The sequence below is a fragment of the Pristis pectinata genome, chromosome 4 (genome assembly GCF_009764475.1).
Source record: "Pristis pectinata isolate sPriPec2 chromosome 4, sPriPec2.1.pri, whole genome shotgun sequence".
In the NCBI taxonomy this organism is placed as follows: Eukaryota; Metazoa; Chordata; class Chondrichthyes; order Rhinopristiformes; family Pristidae; genus Pristis; species Pristis pectinata.
Genome location: NC_067408.1, coordinates 65,324,559 through 65,344,134, shown reverse-complemented (window position 1 = coordinate 65,344,134; position 19,576 = coordinate 65,324,559). Strand labels below are relative to the sequence as shown.

Below are 19,576 nucleotides of genomic sequence, written 5' to 3'. Positions count from 1 at the left end.
TCACCAGAGTACATTCTATGCTGTTCCTATTCTGTGCTTCTCCCAAGTAATGCTCAACATAAGGAATACTGGCCCACCATAGGAGGGTGAATGGTTGGGGTTAATCAGCAGGTTGTTTCCCTATTCACATTTAATCTATGTATTAGATTTCAAGGGTTTAGAGTTAATGTTGATAACTCCTGGAGCTAATTGCTATATAATCAGCATGTCACTGCTGGAAAGGCTGTCTTGCCATTGTTACTGTACACAATATTAGCTGAAAGGTACAAATCAATGAGTAGGACGTGACTCTACTAGCCATCAGACAGCTCTTTCAATGTTGCATGTCCCTGGACATTAGTGAAGAGTACTTTATATGGTCAATTAGATATGCCTTTGCCACATTCAAATCAGTGAGTAGGTCGATGCTATTGTCCAAATATTTTTTGTAGAACTTTTGATGCAATTGAGTCATTAGCTAGACCATTTCAAAGGGCACAAGCGATGACTGCATTGCAATTTCGACCAGCCTAAATGAGTCAGGTGGTAAGAGTTGTGGGTTTTAATCTCAAATGTGTACTTCATGGTTAGCATTATTAATGCTAGGTGTTAATTCTATTTTTTTTTAAATTATGGGGCCATTGTTGAATTTGATCATTGTCTCCAGATTGATAGTTCAGACATCTGGATTACTAGCCTAATAACATAGTCACTGTGATTAAAAAAAAACTGCGAATATGTTATCCGTTTACTTCTAGCTACACAAGCTGTAATTGTGGAAAAGAAATGTGGGGTATTTGACTTGTATCTAATCAATGTAACTTTGCCTCTTCAATAGCCAGTTCTTGAATTATAAAGACACTACTAAAATAGATTCAAATGTCAGGTCTCTAACCTCTGCTTCATATGTGATTCTTAACTTCAATAACTTCTTAACTAGTTAATCTTTTGAAAAATACAGCATTATGCCATAAAAACAAATTTTGAAATTATGCACCCCAATTTCATTCAAACATTTTCCAAACAACATGGTAGTTAAATTGAAATAAAACATTGTTGCCAAAGTACATACACATAACCGAATATTTTTCACATCTGAAATATCAAAACTTTTTTTTCCTATGTCCACCCTTAAAAATTCCTGCCTATGCTGCAATATAAAAAAAACTTACCGATTTCAACATGGATTCCATAACCCTATAATATAACCGTACTCCAAGTTTATATCTCTGAAGGAAACAAAACATGAGATGAAGTAGTTAATCAATATGAAGTATAATCAAATAAAAATCATGAAACACTAAAATCAATAATAGAATAAGTTAATACCTGTGATCCAATCTCTGCCCATCCTTCTCCCACAGTCTGAGCAAAATTCTCCTGAAACGTCTGACCTAAGTTCTCCACTCTCTTAGTAATGTTGGTGGTGGGGTTTATTGTACAATTCTGGAAAAAAGTATAAAAATGCTTAGGCTAATATTCCTGCAATATAAAACACAAACTTATGCAATATCTTAAATACTTTGGACTTTTCACGTTTAATATATCAGACCAATATCAAGGGATGGAATTTTAGAAACTCTCTGCTTCTCAGGACAATCACTTGTGAAGCAGTGGTTTTGCTTTCTTGTTTGCAGTGTTAATGTGACAAAGATTACTTATAACTTGGAATTATAAATACAGCTTGGTCATAAAATATCCACTGCAATTTTTTTTCATTAAACACAGGCACGATAATTGACATCATCCAGCCGCTCCACATACATAGAATTCAAACAGAAAATGCTGGAAACTCTCAGCAGGACAGGCGGCAACTGTGGGAAGAGAAAACAAATTAATGTTTCAAGTCAAAATCCCTTCATCAGAACTGAGAAAGAGAGAAAATTCTCTAAGAAAGTTTTTGAACTGAAACATTAACCGTGTTTCTCTTTCCCAAACTACTGATTGTTTCCAGTATTTTCTGTTTTTATTTCAGATTTCCAAACATATTTGTGTTTGCTCAGAGTGGATGAATTTCATCTAAGTGAATTTTCAACAGAATGCAAAGGTCAGAATTTGGCAAAACATGAGCGATGCAACTAAATTTTAAACTTTAGTTAAGTTTTGCGTTTAGAACTTTCACCTTCTTCTTTCCTTTACATTGTTAGTCTGTCGTAAACAGGTCACTTGCCAATGACAATTTTACAGTTAATTCAGTTGTCTCATAAATTGATTATCCTGGCAATTGCTGTCACCCGAGGCTGGGGCTACATTTTTTATTCAGTGATTTATAAAAGGGATGCATTCTTGGAAATAATATGGTATGTGTAATTTCATAAATCAAAAAGGTTGGGCAAAGAGTACTAACGGTACTTTGGTACTGTCTGTTCCCAAGGGCAGAGAGTGGCACTCTATTTGTTATGGTGAGAAATAGATTTGTAAATCAGACATATAACCAGAAGAGTCAATTGCATTACAGAGAAAATTTGCTAATTAAATTTTCATAAAAACAGCTACATGTATGGTATTCAGTTTGTTTTGCTAATGCAGAGAGTGACAGTAACCCATTCCTTCTCTGACTGCAGTCTCTTGAGCTACAAGGTGCCCACTCTTAAACCATGTAAAATACATCAAACCAATTTGAAGGAATGGACTATCCACAAAAAACTCAGCCTCTCAGATGGACTGTAGTGATGTCAGCTATTGTTCAAGTTCCAAAATCAAGCTCCTCCAACTGGTAGTATTTTTTACACCTGTAGTTGCCTGGGATTTGTGAAACATCTTGGAGTTCCCGCATTGTGCAGGGTTTGCATTCAATGGGTCTGAAGTACCCTGTAACATTTCTTTAATTACATGAATTTACCAACCAGAAATCATGCCAGAATAATACATCTTTTCCCTACTTCACCTAATTCCTAAATTAACCAAAGTTTCAAGTTACTTCCTAGGTTACTTCTATGGAACAGGACTTCACACTACTTACTCCTATTTCTTATGTTATATTAATTTCAAAGTAATTCAATATATTTTTCAATATGTTTCTGTATCAATAATTTGTGTAAATATGTGCAGGCTCCAGAAATGAAAGTTTAACACAATATCAACATTTCTGCTGATAATAAAATTCATGAATTTTAAATTATTTGTGTTTGATAGCATTGTGTTTTTAAGTGCTTATTTGCAATGAAAGAAAAATGCTTTACATACCCTCTTGCTCTCATCTAACATCTACTTACATTAAAATATGCTTTAAGAATATCTGAAGGTTTGTCATCAGCTGTATTTAAAATCATCTGTAACTGCTGTATGGTGTTCATAGCAGCCCTGAAACAGAAAACAGATTAATAAAACGTTTTTCATTATGGATTTGTTTTCAGGGCAAGGGCATTGCTGGGAAGGCCAACATTTATTGTCCATCCATCATTGCCCTTGAACGACTGCAGTCCTTCTAGTGAAAATGCTTCAACAATGTTGTTGGGTAAAGAGTTCCAGGATTTAGACCCACTAATGATAAAGTGACAGTAATAGTCAGGATTGTATGCAGTTTCATAGGGAACAATGTTCCCATGCACCTTCTGCATGTCTTTCAGACAGAAATTGTATATTTCAGAAGTAACTTAGGGAGTGATTGCAGTGTATTTTGAAGGTACACACAACAGTGACTGCATGATGGAGGCTGTAGGGAATTAATGTTTAGTGTGGAAGATTGAATGCCAAGCTTGTTGTGCTTTTGAAGCTGCATACATCCAGACAAGCAGAGACTTGCACCTCGTTACACCATCTACAAAGTACATCACTTGCCATAAGGATTTCCAGTCAATGACCTGTTCTTATAACCACAGTATTTGCATGGCTGATCCAACTGAGTTTCTTATCAATGATGACCCAGCAATGGTAATATCATTCAATGTCAGAGGAAGATGGTTAGACTCTTCCTTGTTGGAGATGGTCATTACCTATTACCAACCCATATCTGGTTGTTGACTAGGTCTTGCTGCATATATATTTACACACACACACACACACATATATGCACACACACACACGCACATCTACACACACACACACACGCATATATATATATATATATATATATATATATATATATATATATATACACACACACACACACACGCATATATATATATATATATATATATATATATATATATATATATACACACACACACATACACACACACACACACATATGTACAGCTTCATTTGGTGGCATCGTCTAGCATCTTGACTCCTATACACATAGGCATCCAACAATGAATGTTGAACAATGTGCAACCGAAAGGAGATCTGTCCAATAAACAGTTAAATCACTTTAAAGAAAAAAATTCTGTGCATCTAATGACATCCAGTTAATTTGCTCACTTCACTTCAAAGCACATGGTAATCCAACAGATCTCTACACATCTATCTAGCTTTTCTTTGAAGGATTCCTTTATATGCTTCGATAACTCTCAACCATGAATAGCTTTTGTTGGATTAATCATAAACGTATTAAATATAACCATTAGAAGAGAACAGTAAACAGTAGAGTGTGGAGGGGCATTATAAAATTTAGAATATTTAAAAATAAATTACCGACCAGTAGACTATAACTTTGCACCCAAATACACTAGCTTGCCTGGATGTGTATAGCTCCAACGGGAGTCAAGATGCCAGACGCCACCCAGGACAAAGCAGCCTACTTGATTATCATTCCATACTGCATCCTAAACATACACTGTCTCCACCACTGCAAATAATATTTACTGAAAAATGCTTTTAATTTTTTAATTTAGCACCCTCCTGGAAAATAATAGTTAACAAAAAGATACATCTTTCGCCCATCAATATTTTGAGATCACCACCATGACTCTAAGTTACCTTTCATCCTTGCAGTTAGGATGCCTTCCTTCTTTAGAGACACACAACTACATTATGATATGAAAAAGTATTTAAGATATTTCCATAAAATGGGAGAAAGTTTCCACTGAATAAAATCTGATATGATCTTTGTTGTTTCATCATCTCCCTTTTGAAAGTTTAGTGCAATATCATTTAGGAGATAAGGGTGATTTTGTGGTCTATTTAAAATTCTGCCCAATCTTGCTAAATTTAAATAATTTTGCTCAGTAGGAACCTTGCTCAGTGCAAAATAATAGCTCAGAGAAGAACATTTTTGTAGGGAAAGCCAGATTTATAACCTAAGGACTTTGCACAAAAAAATAAGCTTTCAACATGACCAAATACAGGTAGGTATGTTTCATGTTTAGAGATACAAATGCCATAATTCTTATTACTCCACTTATAGAACCCGTTGCCCGCCTCACCACATCACCTTGCCTGACCAGTTCCCAGCAGTACTGTACCCCAATGTTATACAGTGACAGACCTTGACCCAAAGTACCCCAGTGTTATGGACCAGTGCCCAGTAGTAACATATTCAGTTTATAGTGATAAACCCAAGACCACCAGTAAAATACACTTGATTAGAGCTGACAATGGGCCAGCCCAGAAGACTGGACAAGGCACCTGAATCTGTAGTCCCTATGAATCTCATGTCTGGGTCTCTAGTGCCAGGCCCAGATTGGAGGGCCCAGACAGATAGTGAGTCAAATCCTACCAGCAATTGTGTGGGCAACCTGAAGCTTAAACAAAGAGTAACAATAAATTGGATCCAAAATTGGTTTGGTGGCAGAAAGTAAATGGTAATATTGACAGGTGCATTTGTGATTGGTGGGCTTTAACCAATGATGTTCCACAGGGCTCAGTACTTAGTAGAGGCAGAAATCCTCACGATACTTAAGAAATACTCAGACGTGTATTTGAAGAGCTGAAGTCCATAGAGCTATGCACCAATGCTAGATGATGGAAGTTGCCTGGTAGGTTCTTTTTTGACCAACACCACCATGATGCTTCCTTCTCCGTTGTGAAGTTTCCATGATTCTCGGGTTTTCAACCATTGCCTCTGCAGCACTCCTCTGGGTTTCCACGTACCTCCCCTAATGATGTCATGGAGAAATGTGTGGAAATGTAGCTCTGTGGGCTGCACGTTGCACCCAATGTTTTTACTTCCAAAGCCATGACAAGTGGTGTATGAATGGTGGTGCTGTTAACATCTGAGAGTTCATATCCCACCAAGGCAACTAGGGATTTTAAATTGTTCATTAAATTATCCAAAAAAGATATACTCAGTAATATTGGCTCTAAAACACTAACAGATTGTTGTAAACACCCAACCGGTTCGCTTATATAGTTCATAATGGTTATAATTTGTAAATAATTTGCATCAGAACCACTAAACTAACAGACATTAATGAAACCTACAAAGTACCCTTCAACCCAGGATTCAGGAGTGCTAAGTAACACCCAGCCTAGACCTAGCAAGGGCCTCCACATGAATATTACAAAATAGATCTAAGTTAGCAGAATTGCCCACAGACTGGTTAAGCAACAGCTTGACATGATCATGCTCACAGAAGCATATCTTAAAGCCAGCCTGCCAAACTCTTTCAACACAATCACTGAGTATATCCAACCCTACGGCATGACAGATCCACCAAAGGAACAGGTAGAAGTGCTTCGCGTCAATTCCAGATCGCAAGGCGACTCGTGTATTAGACTCACCATGAGCATGTAAACCTACTTCTTCCTTCAGCTGATGAATCATGCTATACTGCTTCTAAGCGATGTTCAACAAGGGTATAAAAGGTACTCTTGGTAGGAGACTTCAATCTCCATTGCCAAGAGTGGTTTGGGTAACACCACTCACAACTGAGTTTGGAAGGACATAGCTCACTTGGACTCATCCTCCCTAATCTACCTGCTTGCAGGTATGTCTATCCATGACATAGACAGTCACCCACACATTACAACACAACTTTTGTTAAAGGTCATTCTTCACATCAAGGACACATTCCTGCTATGTGAGTCAATGCTATTCTGCTAAATTTGAGGTGCTTGATCTTTTTGCGTGGAGGGGAAAAAAACAGGTCAAACTGGAATATATACAAATGCAGATGAGATCAACAGGAACTGATCAGTATCTTGTCTTGGAACCTCAAACAATTTGCCATGAATGCAACCTGCACAGAAGATTCCTTGGTCATCCACAGCTAAGCAAAATGGTGTACTGTTTACTTAAATTATATTATACATCTTCTAAGCACTTGTAAGATTTTTGTTTTGTTAACTACAGGCCCAAGGTACTGGCACAAAGTCCCCAAAATGTCTCAATGATCATAAAGTAACTACAAACACTTATTCTTAATGAAATATTTTCAGTAGTTATCAAGTATAATGTACTTTGTTGTCAGGTACTTACTTGGATGCACTTTATGCATCTTCCAACTGGGTAAGAATAAGTCTATTTATAATGAGGAAATCATATAAAGTCATGTGGAGACATACTTTCTATATCATCCAGGTAGCACCGAGTTGAAAACAAAAGACACAAGACATTAGCAAAACAGTTTGTGACGTATCTCACCTCCACCTCGCAGTGCCAGGAGGGAAATAATTACAATGAATAGTCAGAGTCTAAAGTATGGTCCACACTCAGTGACTTTGACAGACACCAACATGTAGAAGTGACCTTAAGCAAGGGAATAAAAGTCATGTTACAACTTTCAGGAAGCTATTCAAGAGGAACATATGTCACCTCTCTTAGGACTTCAGCCCTCGCCATCTCATTCCTAATAGTAAAATACTATATGCAATTACAGAGTCTCTCTGCAGGCATAAAATTTACAGATATACATTGTTCAATTAACATCATCTGACAATTCATCTTCAAGGGCTTCCTGTTCTGACCCACTTAGCTTCCTCTCACATTAAGAAGTTTGTAACAATCAAATTGCTCAAGATATTACAAACCAATCCCAGCTTGCCTCTGATCAGCAACCTTTCCAGCCCGTCAGCTGCACTTGTTACATCATGACTCTTTGATGTTTAGGATAGAACAGAAAAAAACCTCATGGCACAATGGCTGGCATCTGACATCAATAACTAACCCGTACTTTGCCACCACCCTTTGCTTGCCCGTCTGGATTCATCCCATCAGGCTATTTGTGGGTGCTTCCTAATATTTTGGACTGGGTAATGTCTCTAAGGTGATCTAGACTCCAGTGGTGGTGCAGACAAACCAGGATACAAATTGTGAATGAGTGCCATTTGATCAAATTCAACAGTGGTCTTAGTAAGCTATAGCTGATCACATGCAGATAAATAAATAAAACTATTTCTAACCATGCTCCAAATCATTGCACACTAGTAGCTCAAGCTGTTTATCAGGGATAAAGAACTATATGGCACTCAACATGTATTATAAAAAAATGAACAGAAACAATCTGTACCTAACAGGAGTCTGTGGAGGAAGAACTGCATGACCATCTTCAGTATGAGGCTTCCTTGGAGTTCTTTCAAGGTCACATCTGTAGAGAGATAGTTCAATCAAAAAAATTTTAATTGCCTTTTATGTAAACAGGTAGTAAGATATTATTCAATAAACTAGAATGCTATGCTGAATTATCTACCCACTCCAATGACCAAATGAATCCAAATTATTCAGGACAATTGCTTTCAGTTTTTTTTGTTATAGAGTCTAGGGTAAAATATTTCTATTAGAGAATTTGATTGCGTGGTAAATTCAAAGTAAAACAAACTCCATAAATGTTTTAAAACCTTTAACATGTTTTACAAGTATTTTCTTTCTCTTCTAGGAAGTGTTTAATTCACCATACAATAAGCTCAAAAGTTAAATGTTACAAATTTATACTGTACGTCAAAAACCAAGGAGATCAATAAAAAACTAATGAGTTAGGACCACCCTGACGTTACACTGGATGCTGCCACTGATTATGCAATGTGCATAGATACACAGTTACTAACCCCTCTATAGCAGTAACTCATTGAAGATAGATACTAAACAGACTTTCCCTGCAAGACACCATGGCTTCCCTTGCAAGACCAGTGGCTAAACAGAAGCTTAATTAGTCTACCTTGTGGCTTAATCAAACTTTTTCATTCTCCAGCTCAGTAAACGAAGGTGAAAATAAGCAGTTTGATCACATATTATGCAATAATATTTTTGGGGGATTTGGAAGGATGTGGTGCGAGGGTAGGAGAAAGAATGTTGAATACTAAAACATACACAATTACATACTTAACATTATTACCTTTCTTCTGGGTCCATCTGCAGAGTTTTGTCACACTCAAGAAATAATCTTCCATCAAAATCTTTATTCCGGTGGTAAAGCTCCTCATATTGTCTTGAAAGTGTCTCAAGCTATACATGCATAGGAACACAATACAAAAATTTCCACCAAAAATATTATGTATCCAATTTGATTAATTAGATGTATAACGTTATTACAGCAGAACAAATACACAGTAATCAGAACAGGTCACTGACAAAGCAGGTAGATGTTTAACTTGGTGTCAGTGACACCAATCAAAATTGTTCTGTTCTCAGCATGTCCAATTTTTTTTTAAAGTACCGCAAACATGCAGTCATATTTCAGACTGAGCTATCTAAATGGCACAGTTTGAAGAGTTCAGAAATCAGCCAACCACTGCAAAATAGTCTCTACGCTGCCCTTGTAACTGCTGTGTTACCATTATTGGTCCAGTTGAATTTCTAGCCTTTGATAACCAATCCCGACTCCAAGACATTTATAGTGCTTGGTCACTCCAGGTTCAAGTCGGATATCTATGCTTCTCTTATTTGAAACCACCATCTGGCAATTAAATGACCAAATGTGTTATGCCACATGCAACCCAAATCAAGATGTTATTCAGATATCACTATAAACTGGCAAAGATTTTTTCAATTATCAGGAGTTGCAAGTTAACTGAAGACTAAAATAATTATCAAACAACCCTACTCTTGGTTTTATTGGCAAAAAGAAAGTTATGACAGAAAGAGGTCCAAGGGCAACATCAGTGAGAAACCCCTGTAGTCTCCGAACCTTGCCACCCTTTGGAGAATTGCATACAGTTCTGGTCGCCATGCTATAGGAAAGATGTGATTAAGCTAGAGAGGGTGCAAAAAGATTCACATGGATGTTGCATGGACTGGAGGGCTTGAGTCATAAGGAGAGGTTGGATAGGCTGGTACTGTGAAGAAGGCAGAGGCGGAATGTTATAGAGGTTTATAAAATCATGAGGGGCATAGACAAGGTAAGTCGTCTTTTTCCCAGGGTAGGGAAGTCTAAAACTAGAGGTGAGAGGGGAAAAGATTTAAAGATTTTATTGGACTCAAAGCCCATGACATCAAATTGTTTATAATTACTTCCCATTAATCCTCTAACATGGAACGGCCTCAATTAATTTTGATATTTTAGCAGTATATCATACAGGGTCAGGATTTATTTGGATACGATTACTTGACTATTGAATGGTTCGCTTATACAATGACATGGACTATGACCTCATGATCTACCTTGTTGTGACCTTGCACTTTATTGCACTGCACTTTCTCTGTAGCTGTGACACTTTACTCTGTACTGTTACTGTTTTTACCTGTACTACATCAATGCACTTTGTACTAACTCAATGTAACTGCACTGTGTAATGAATTGACCTGTACGATCAGTTTGTAAGACAGGCTTTTCACTGTACCTCAGTACAAGTGACAATAATAAACCAATACCAATGAATGTTGGTGTAAATGGGGGCTTGATGGTCAGTGCAGACTCAGTGAGCCAAAGCTGTTCCTATGCTGCATCACTCTATGACACCTAGTACTGTGAACAGAGATAGTCACAATCAGTTTGGGAAAGCACAGGAGTAAATTTATGAAGATGTTATTAGGGCTAAATTGAGGAAAGATTGTCTAGGTTGTTATTGTTTCCTTTGGCACAAAACACACTGAATGGAATTTAATTGATGCTATGTGCTTGTGATGCTGCTGCAAGTTTTACATTGCACCTGTGCATACATGCGCTTGTGCATATGACAATAAACTCGACTCTAATTAAAGGGTTCAAAATTACAAGAGAGACAAATTTTCCACTTGCATAGCAGTCAATAATTAGAGTGACAGATAAAAAGTTTTTGGTGGAAGGATTGGAGGGGAAATCAAAGAAAAATGTTTTGCACAAAGATTGAGTGTGTGAAAGAATTTTAAGTCATACTTGATGTGCCAATAACTACGTGTCTACAGGTTGAGTCTTAGACAGTGTGATTAGCCTGAATAGCTCTTTTTCAGCCAGCATGGATCAAGAGAGTACATGTGGAGACAAATGAGACTGCAGATGTTGGAATCTGGAGCAACAAACAATCTGCTGGAGGAACTCAGCAGGTCGAGCAACATCTGTGGAGAGGGAAGGAAGTGTTGATGTTTCATGTTGAAACTCTACATCAGGACTGCAAGAGTACATGCTTCTTTCTATACTGTAAACTTCAATGAAGGAATAACTAAACCACAACTCGTTTAGGGTTTCAGAAAAAAATGGAGGATTATGCAAATAGATCTGAAAATTATTGGTAAATCCCATTGTTTATTTATTTTCAGAAACTTCCTATTTTTCCTTTTCTACTACTGGTTCACTGTACAATCTAGATCTTATTTCCTCACTTAAATACATCTCTGCTTGTAACACAAAAATGTGGCAGCTCTCCATATTTATGATCTGTTTGGACTTTTGAGTGAAAAGCTAACATATAAACATTCCTATCTAGCTTTTGCAGCAACAATCATCTATACAGCACAATTCATACAATTAATTGTGTTAGTACACTAACTTACCAAAAATAAATTGTTTAAATTCAGGAGTTTATTCAGAACCTTCAAAGTTGAACAATGGATATACTTCCTGAGATTGTTGCTGCTTTGTTGGACCAGTAAATTGTTCTAATACAATGGTACAGAACATACTGACGTCTAGTTGGTGGATCAGTAGAGAATCCCTGTTTAGTTGCAGAGCATAGAGCAGCTCTTTCCGGACTTCTAAATCCAAACCTAGGACTGAGCTAAGGGGTCAGGTACAAATTTACACCAGCCATTTGATGAGGTCATCAACCACCCTTTAAATGATGTTCAGGTAAGCTTTTTGTTTATTTTTTTCCTTTTTTCAACATAGATTTAAGTATTTATTTAATTTTTTAACAAGACCATTTTAAATGTTTTTTTTGTAATTATTAATTTCATTTTTTCACGTGATTATTTGTACAAGAAGTGGGGTCACTGAGCAAACTTACAGAAACTCCATCTCTAGCCATCTATTGGTCAAAACTACTTCCAAATTATTAAAGCTGACAATAGTAAAATCGAATGTTAAGCATTCAGACTATGTTTACATGATAAACTCTAATGCAGTCAAACATCATAAGAAAAACTTACTAGCAAACAAATTTTGACACAAGCAATACAATGGATTTATTAGGGAGATGATCAAAAGTGTGAACCAAGTTTTAAGGAGTTACTTAAAAGTATATATCAAGGGGCTTAGGAATGGAAATGTAGAGGGAGAGTCATGTTAACTGAAAGCATGATTGCTAATGATGGAGAAAATTTGGGTGTGAAAAATAGTCCAGAAATGGAGCCTGAGAATTAGTTTGAAAGAAAGAATGAAAGAGGCCAGCCAGGCACAAAATGTAGTATAAAAGTCTGGGAGAAAATAATGGTCTGGGAGGAAGCAAGAGTCAGGTTCTGTAATGCTAATGGAAATTGACGGTTCTAGTGATGGAGCAGATTTGTGGTCCAAAGCTCACTCTGATATCAAGGTTGCAAACAGTCTGATTTAGCCTGGTATTTGTGGCTATGGAATAAAGTTGGTAAAGGTGATTGAAGACAAAGATTTAGTTTCCTTTATATTTAGCTGAAGAAATTTCTGATTATCCAGATCCATATGGCAGACAATTTAGAGACAAATGGGGTCCAGAGATGTGGTAGTGGGGTAGAACTGTGGCTTAGCTGGTCGTCCAAAGTTGTCTACTAAAACTTCTAACAAATGAATCAGAATATTTAATTAAAACATTAAAAAAATGCAAGACAAAAACACTTAAAATCAACTAAGTAAATACTAATTCTTGGAGAATTGTGTCAATTCCAACCCATTGCAGATTATTCAAACAGAATGATCAGTATCAGTGATGGGGAATTGCTACAACTTTGGAATCCCATGATGGATTCCATGAGAAGCCCTATGTGGAATTGCAGTCAGCAAACACAATAGAAAACTTAGAAACTTCATACTTACACACTTGTTCATGCAGAAATCTAAACTTGTTGGGAAATGTCCGCAGTTACATGTAGAACTACCAAGATTGCCCAGCAAAATCCAGCCCATTTAGGCAAGAACATTAGCATACATTACTAAATGTGAGGATTCACTTCAGCTGTGCAGCGTGTCTAATCGTTATCACATTCTACCAAGAGTAAATCATACCTTCATGCTTACCTCAGGAAATTCAGTGTAAGAAGATATTTTAATATTATCCAAAAAAGGAAGAAAGCTCTTCAAATAAATGTTTTTCACCTAGAAAACGGAAACAAAAAATTCATTAAATTCATGAGGAAACAGATATAAATAGTAAACTCCATAGTTTTGTGAAGGAAAGTTATTTCACTTCCCATCACAGGATGAAATTCACCTGCTGCTCCCCTTTTCAAGTAATCATATCCAATATAAAACCTGACCCTGCATGATATATTGCCATAATACCAAAGTTGATTGATGCTGTTCAGTGTTAGAGGGATCATTGGAGTTAACTATGAACAGGTGGATGTTATGAACTTTGAATTCAATAAAATCATTTAGCAAGTTTTAAATAGAGCAAAGTTTATGTACTTAGTTATTTAAACGTAACATCCAAGCATGCTTCTACATAAAGCAGCCTGAAATGATAATGCACTTGTCACCAACCCTACAGAAGGGCAATGATATCAGGAAAGCAGTTCAGATTATGATACCATATCTGTTTATTGTATTAAGTTTTCAACCAATCTATATTGAAACTGATGCATATCAGCAAAAATTATGATGTTTAAATTGCTATTGGCTATCATTCTATTATCAGATTGTTCTGCCTTTAAGGTACACAAATCATTCAACTGCTGTCAAAATAAAACAAAAACATAAAAGGAAATAAACGTGCCCCCTCACCCACTCCCCATTCTTTCCCAGAATCCGAAAATCACCCTTAACCATGAGAAATAATAATTTACAAGAGAAAAGAGAAAATGCTGGAATGTCAAGCAGTATCTATTGAGATAACTTTTCAGGTTGATGATCTTTGCTTTTCAATTTGTAAGAAATGTTGGAGCTATAACCACGGATATTTTTATTAAGTTGAACATCACATGTAATTGGAGTGCAATGTTCTTTCACTTATACCATGATAAAACTATACTGAAAATTTTAAAAAGGCGTAACACAGTGTTGAAGGAAAAAACAAAAGAACCAACCTGAAAAGACATAGAGCACAGAACATAGACTGTAGAGCACAGGAACAGGACCTTCAGCCCACAACTTCTTCATGGACCATGATGCCAAAATAAACTAGGCCTATCTGCCTGCACATAATCCATATCCCTCAATTCCTGCATGTTCCTGTATCTGTCTAAATGCCTCAAACGCCACTATCGTGCCCACTTCCACCATCTGACCATCTACCCTATCTATGCCTTTCATGATTTTATAAACCTTCATCAGGTCTCCCCTTGGCCTCTGATGCTGCAAGGAAAACAATCCAAATCTGGTGAACCTCTCTTTATAGTTATTACTCTTTAATCCAGGCAGCATCCTGGTGAACCTCTTATGCACTACAGTCTCCTCATCCTTCCTGTAATTGGGTAACCAGAACTGCACACAATACTCCAAATTCTGCCTAACCAAAGTTTTATACAGCTGCAACATGTCTTTGTGACTCATATTCAGTGCCCTGACTAATGAAGGAAAGCATGCCATACACCTTCCTTACCACTCTACCTACTTGTGTTGCCACTTTCAGGGGGCTATGGACTTGGACTCTAAAATCCCTCTGTACATCAATGTGCCTAAGAGTTGTGCCACTTATTGTATAGTTTCCCCTTACATTTGACCTCCCAAAGTGCAACACCTCACTTTTTGCGCGGATTAGTCTCCATCTGCCATTTCTCTACCCATATCTGCAGCTGATCAAAATCCTGCTGTATTCATTGACAAACTTTTTCACTAAACACAACTCCACCATTCTTTGTGATATCCACAAACTTACTAATCAGCCCATCGACATTTTCATCAAGTCATTTATATAGATTACAAACAGAGGTTCCAGCACTGATTCTTGTGGAATATCACTGATCACAGACCTTTAGTCAGAATAACACCCCTCCACCACTACCCTGTCTCTTCTTAGGCCAAGGCAATTTAAAATCTAATCTGCCAAGTGACCATGGATCCCACACATCTTAATCTTCTGGATCAGCCTACCATGAGGGACCTCATCAAATGTCTTACTGAAGTTCACGTAGACAACATCCACTGCCCCACCGTCATCAATCATCTTTGTTACCTTCCCAAAATCTCAATCAAGTTTTCAGGGTATGAACTGCCCTGCACTAAGCCATACTTACTATCCCCAATAAGCCCATGCTTTTCCACATGTGAGTATATCCTATCCCCAAGGATCCTCTCCATTAACTTCCCTACCATTGAGATGAGGCTCACCAGCCTACAATTTCCTGGATTATCTCTATTACCTTTCTTAAATAAAAGAACATTGGCTACTCTTCAATCCTCTTGGACCTTGCCGGTGGTGAGAAGGGATTCAGAGATCTTTGTCAAGGCCCAAGCAATCTCCTCTCTTGCCTCTCTCAATAATCTGGGATAGATCACATCAGGCCCTGATGACTTATCCACCTTAATATTCTTCAAAAGACCCATCACCACCTCCTTCTTGATCTCAACATGCCCTCGATTATTAGCATACCCCACATTGACCTCACTATCCTCCATGTCCTTCTCCTTGGTGAATACTGCTGTACTTGCTTAGTGCCTTGCTTAGTGCCTCACACACCTCCTGAAGCTCCAGGCATAAATTCTCTCCTTTATCCCTGAGTGGTCTTATCCACCTTAATATTCTTCAAAAGACCCATCACCACCTCCTTCTTGATCTCAACATGCCCTCGATTATTAGCATACCCCACATTGACCTCACTATCCTCCATGTCCTTCTCCTTGGTGAATACTGCTGTACTTGCTTAGTGCCTCACACACCTCCTGAAGCTCCAGGCATAAATTCTCTCCTTTATCCCTGAGTGGTCTTATACTCTCCCCAGCTACCCTCTTGTTTTTAGTGTATATATAAAACGCCTTTGGGCAGATTAAGATGGAAGTGCTTTGCAAACTTGTAACTCTAAGCAATATAAAGATATTAATACATTTGAAAGGTTAGTATAAATTGCTTTGAATTCAAATTTCATTTGCTTAATATTTTAACCTTGGCAAATTAAGATATTTTATTTCAATATTGAAAATAGATAGATTATTGAAAATTTGGAGAGTGAAGAAAATTTACAGACTGAAACAAAGAATTCCCTGAGATTATATTCCTGACCCCCTCTGAAAATGCAGATTTGGATTTCCATCCTTAGGAATGAATTCAATGAAATACATTTTGAAATAAGAGGTTTCTGTAACGTGACTTCAAACTGACAAAGCAAATGAGATAAATCCTTACTTCAGTGAATACTAAGTTTATTAGCTTTACACCAACACACATAAATGGCAATGCAAATGTATAATGGCAATGGATTAATTCACTGTATCAGAAATTAATAAAATTAGAGGTCACCTGATGGCCAAATTTATCTATTTGCGTGTTTGGATTCTGCGTGAATAGAATAGGAAAAACTTGAATTCAACTGCATTCTCAGTTTATTGGACAATTGGGGAAAGATTTTTGGAAGACAATAATCCTAATATTAACATTTTGCCTGTTCCCTCAACAAGCCACAGGTTTTGCTATCCTTTGCAAGGTTTAGCATGGCAAAAATTTGGACTTTTCCATTCCAAAAATTTCCATTATACTGTTCAATGTGCTCACTGGGACATTAAACAATTCAACTCAGACCTTAGTTCTTTCAAAACACATGAATGCAGCCAAGCAAGTGGATTATAAATCCCAAGAAGCACTGTATAGCCTACAACATTGAAAGGACGCCTTGAGAACACATATACTGTTAACTTTGTCCTCTTTGACAGAGACTTTCATTCCCATTAACCACCTTATGGAGTGCTGAAAGTGATTTAGAACAGTGGCTATGCCTTTCAGGTTCTGAAATGCTCAGACTCAACATCTACTCCTTAAGCCATGCTTTCCAATCTGTCATCTCCTTAGGATCAATCATTCATTGCTTGTGTTCTTATGCTCTGCCCATATAACACTTCTAATCCCATACTTAGCACATTTTACGTACATCATTAAACATGCTGCTGAACATGTTAGAGTATGACCTTACACATTTCCATTAAACATTTAGTTGTAGTTGCCATTATTTTAAATTAGCACTCCAGTTAAAAGAGGGCTTTCTCAATAGATTTATTCAACATATGGGTTATAAATCATTTTTCAGATATGGGGTAAATTTAAAACACTTCTGCCCATATTTTGTTTTCCCATTTCACCCACAATGATCAAACCTCAACTTACTTCATCTGCATTGCATTCATTTTCACGACAAAGGATTTCCATTACTTTGGAGTCTACCTCAGTTGAATTGCTTGCCTGTATTGTTCTGTTGTGACTTCGTCTAGAAGCTCGTGATGAACCACTGGAAATTATACTATTCATAGCAGCTCCTGTAAAATAAATATGCCATTATAGTTTATTATTTCTGGGACTGTAGGCTTCTCACTTGAAGATCACTTATGCAGACTGGACCTAGGTTCTCAAAATAAGGGGTCAACCATTCAGGATGTAAATAAGAAAAATATTCTTAAAGAGCTAAAAAATCTTTTGAATTCTGTACCCAAGAGAGTAAGGGAGTTGTGGATGCTCAGTCACTAACTATATTCATTAGATTTTTAGATATTAAGGGAACCAGTGATATGAGGTTCATGCAACATTTTATTTGTTTTGTTTTGAAATGCTGCTTCATTCTAATGAGAAAAGAACCTTGCCATTTCTGATAACTATACTTACAATGATCTTGTAGCCAGTTGGTCAGTCCCATTCTTCTTCACAAATAAGAAAATATGCTGATTTACAGAGGGTATATTGACAGATGATACTATAATTATTTCCTCAAAGGCTCCAAATTCCTATTAATTTCAAGAAGTGGGTATTGCTAGCAAGGACAGCATTTACTGTCTATCCCCAATTAGCTAGAGGAGGTAATGAGCCACCACCTTGAACCACTCAAATCCTTCTGATGAAGGTACTTCCACAATGCTCTCAAGTAAGGAGTTTTAGGCCCATTAAAGAATAAAGTAAGAGTTGAGTGTAACTTGGAGGGAGAACTGCAGGTGCTATTGTTCCCATGCACCTGCTGCCCTTCTTGCGCATCTTGCTGGTAAAGGTCATGGGCTTTAGAGCTGTTGGAATAGCCTAGGTGAGTAACTGCAATGCATTTCATAGATAGTGCATATTGCAGCCGCAATGTGCCAAGTTACCAGTGGACAAAGAAAGGTCTGACATGAACAGTTAAATCACTACACTGAGCAACGGAAATGATCAGATTTATTCTAACTGGTAGAAGTTAACATCACAATGATTCAATGGAGGCACCTCACAGTGGTTCATTTTTCTTTCTTAAACAAGAAACTTTCAGCTCTCTTCCAGCATTTCATGTCAAGCTATCATAGCTCTCTTAAAAGTAATCTATCCAACTACCTATCTTGTATCCCTTTTCATTAAGCAAAGATCAAAAGGGTTAAGACTAGGGATGACACATTCCTCAATATCTAAGCAAACTACATGTTTTAGCCTGTGGGAAGTTGCTTACTATATTAACTCACCTTCTTCCATGCTGCTTTTTTTAAAAAAAAATCTTTGTTAAATAGTTAAAACATCCTAAAAAGTCTTAGGATGATCCTAGTTTTTAATACCACTGGGATGAGAGTCATAAAGTGTGGCAGAACTGCAGTCCCTTGTAGAGTTTTGGCAGCATGAAACAATGCTCTTGTCCAACATCTCTGGGGAGGGGAAGCATATTGCCCAACAGAACAGAGTATAATGAGTCTGACTAATTAACAGTCATACCATCTGTTAGCTTCAAGGAGAGGGCATGGGCATTAAAGATGAAGCAGGAGTGGTTTTTAACTTTCTAATAGGTCACAGGAAATATTAAATTTGATATAACAATTGATTCTTGAAAGCATTGGGTTTCTATCTCATGGAGGTTAAGAATTAAAAAGGTCCTTATTATCAACAAAATAGATATTAAGTGGTAGCCAATAGCTACCAATTATGTAGCAACAACTACATAATTAACCCTTTTCCCCCTTACCCTCTCAAAAATGGTTTCAGTCAATAAAAACCATTTTAAATTCACTTTAGCTTTTCTTCATGTAATATTAGAAAACAATGATATTGACACCACTGTCAAGGTTAGCACTATTTACCCATCTCTGATTGCTACTTATCTAAACAGCTACAAGTCTTTCTGCTGAAGGTGCCACACAGTCCTATGGAG

General features: G+C 37.1%; 1 protein-coding gene across 1 annotated transcript in view; it reads right to left on the bottom strand.

Moving 5' to 3' along the window:
* rb1 (retinoblastoma 1) overlaps positions 1 to 19,576 on the bottom strand; it is a 196,322-nt gene that overhangs the window by 148,413 nt on the left and 28,333 nt on the right. Inside the window, 7 exon segments of the mRNA XM_052014904.1 lie at positions 1,152 to 1,208; positions 1,309 to 1,425; positions 3,195 to 3,282; positions 8,310 to 8,387; positions 9,132 to 9,241; positions 13,359 to 13,436; positions 17,593 to 17,741. Coding sequence (XP_051870864.1) covers positions 1,152 to 1,208; positions 1,309 to 1,425; positions 3,195 to 3,282; positions 8,310 to 8,387; positions 9,132 to 9,241; positions 13,359 to 13,436; positions 17,593 to 17,741 — 677 coding nt within the window.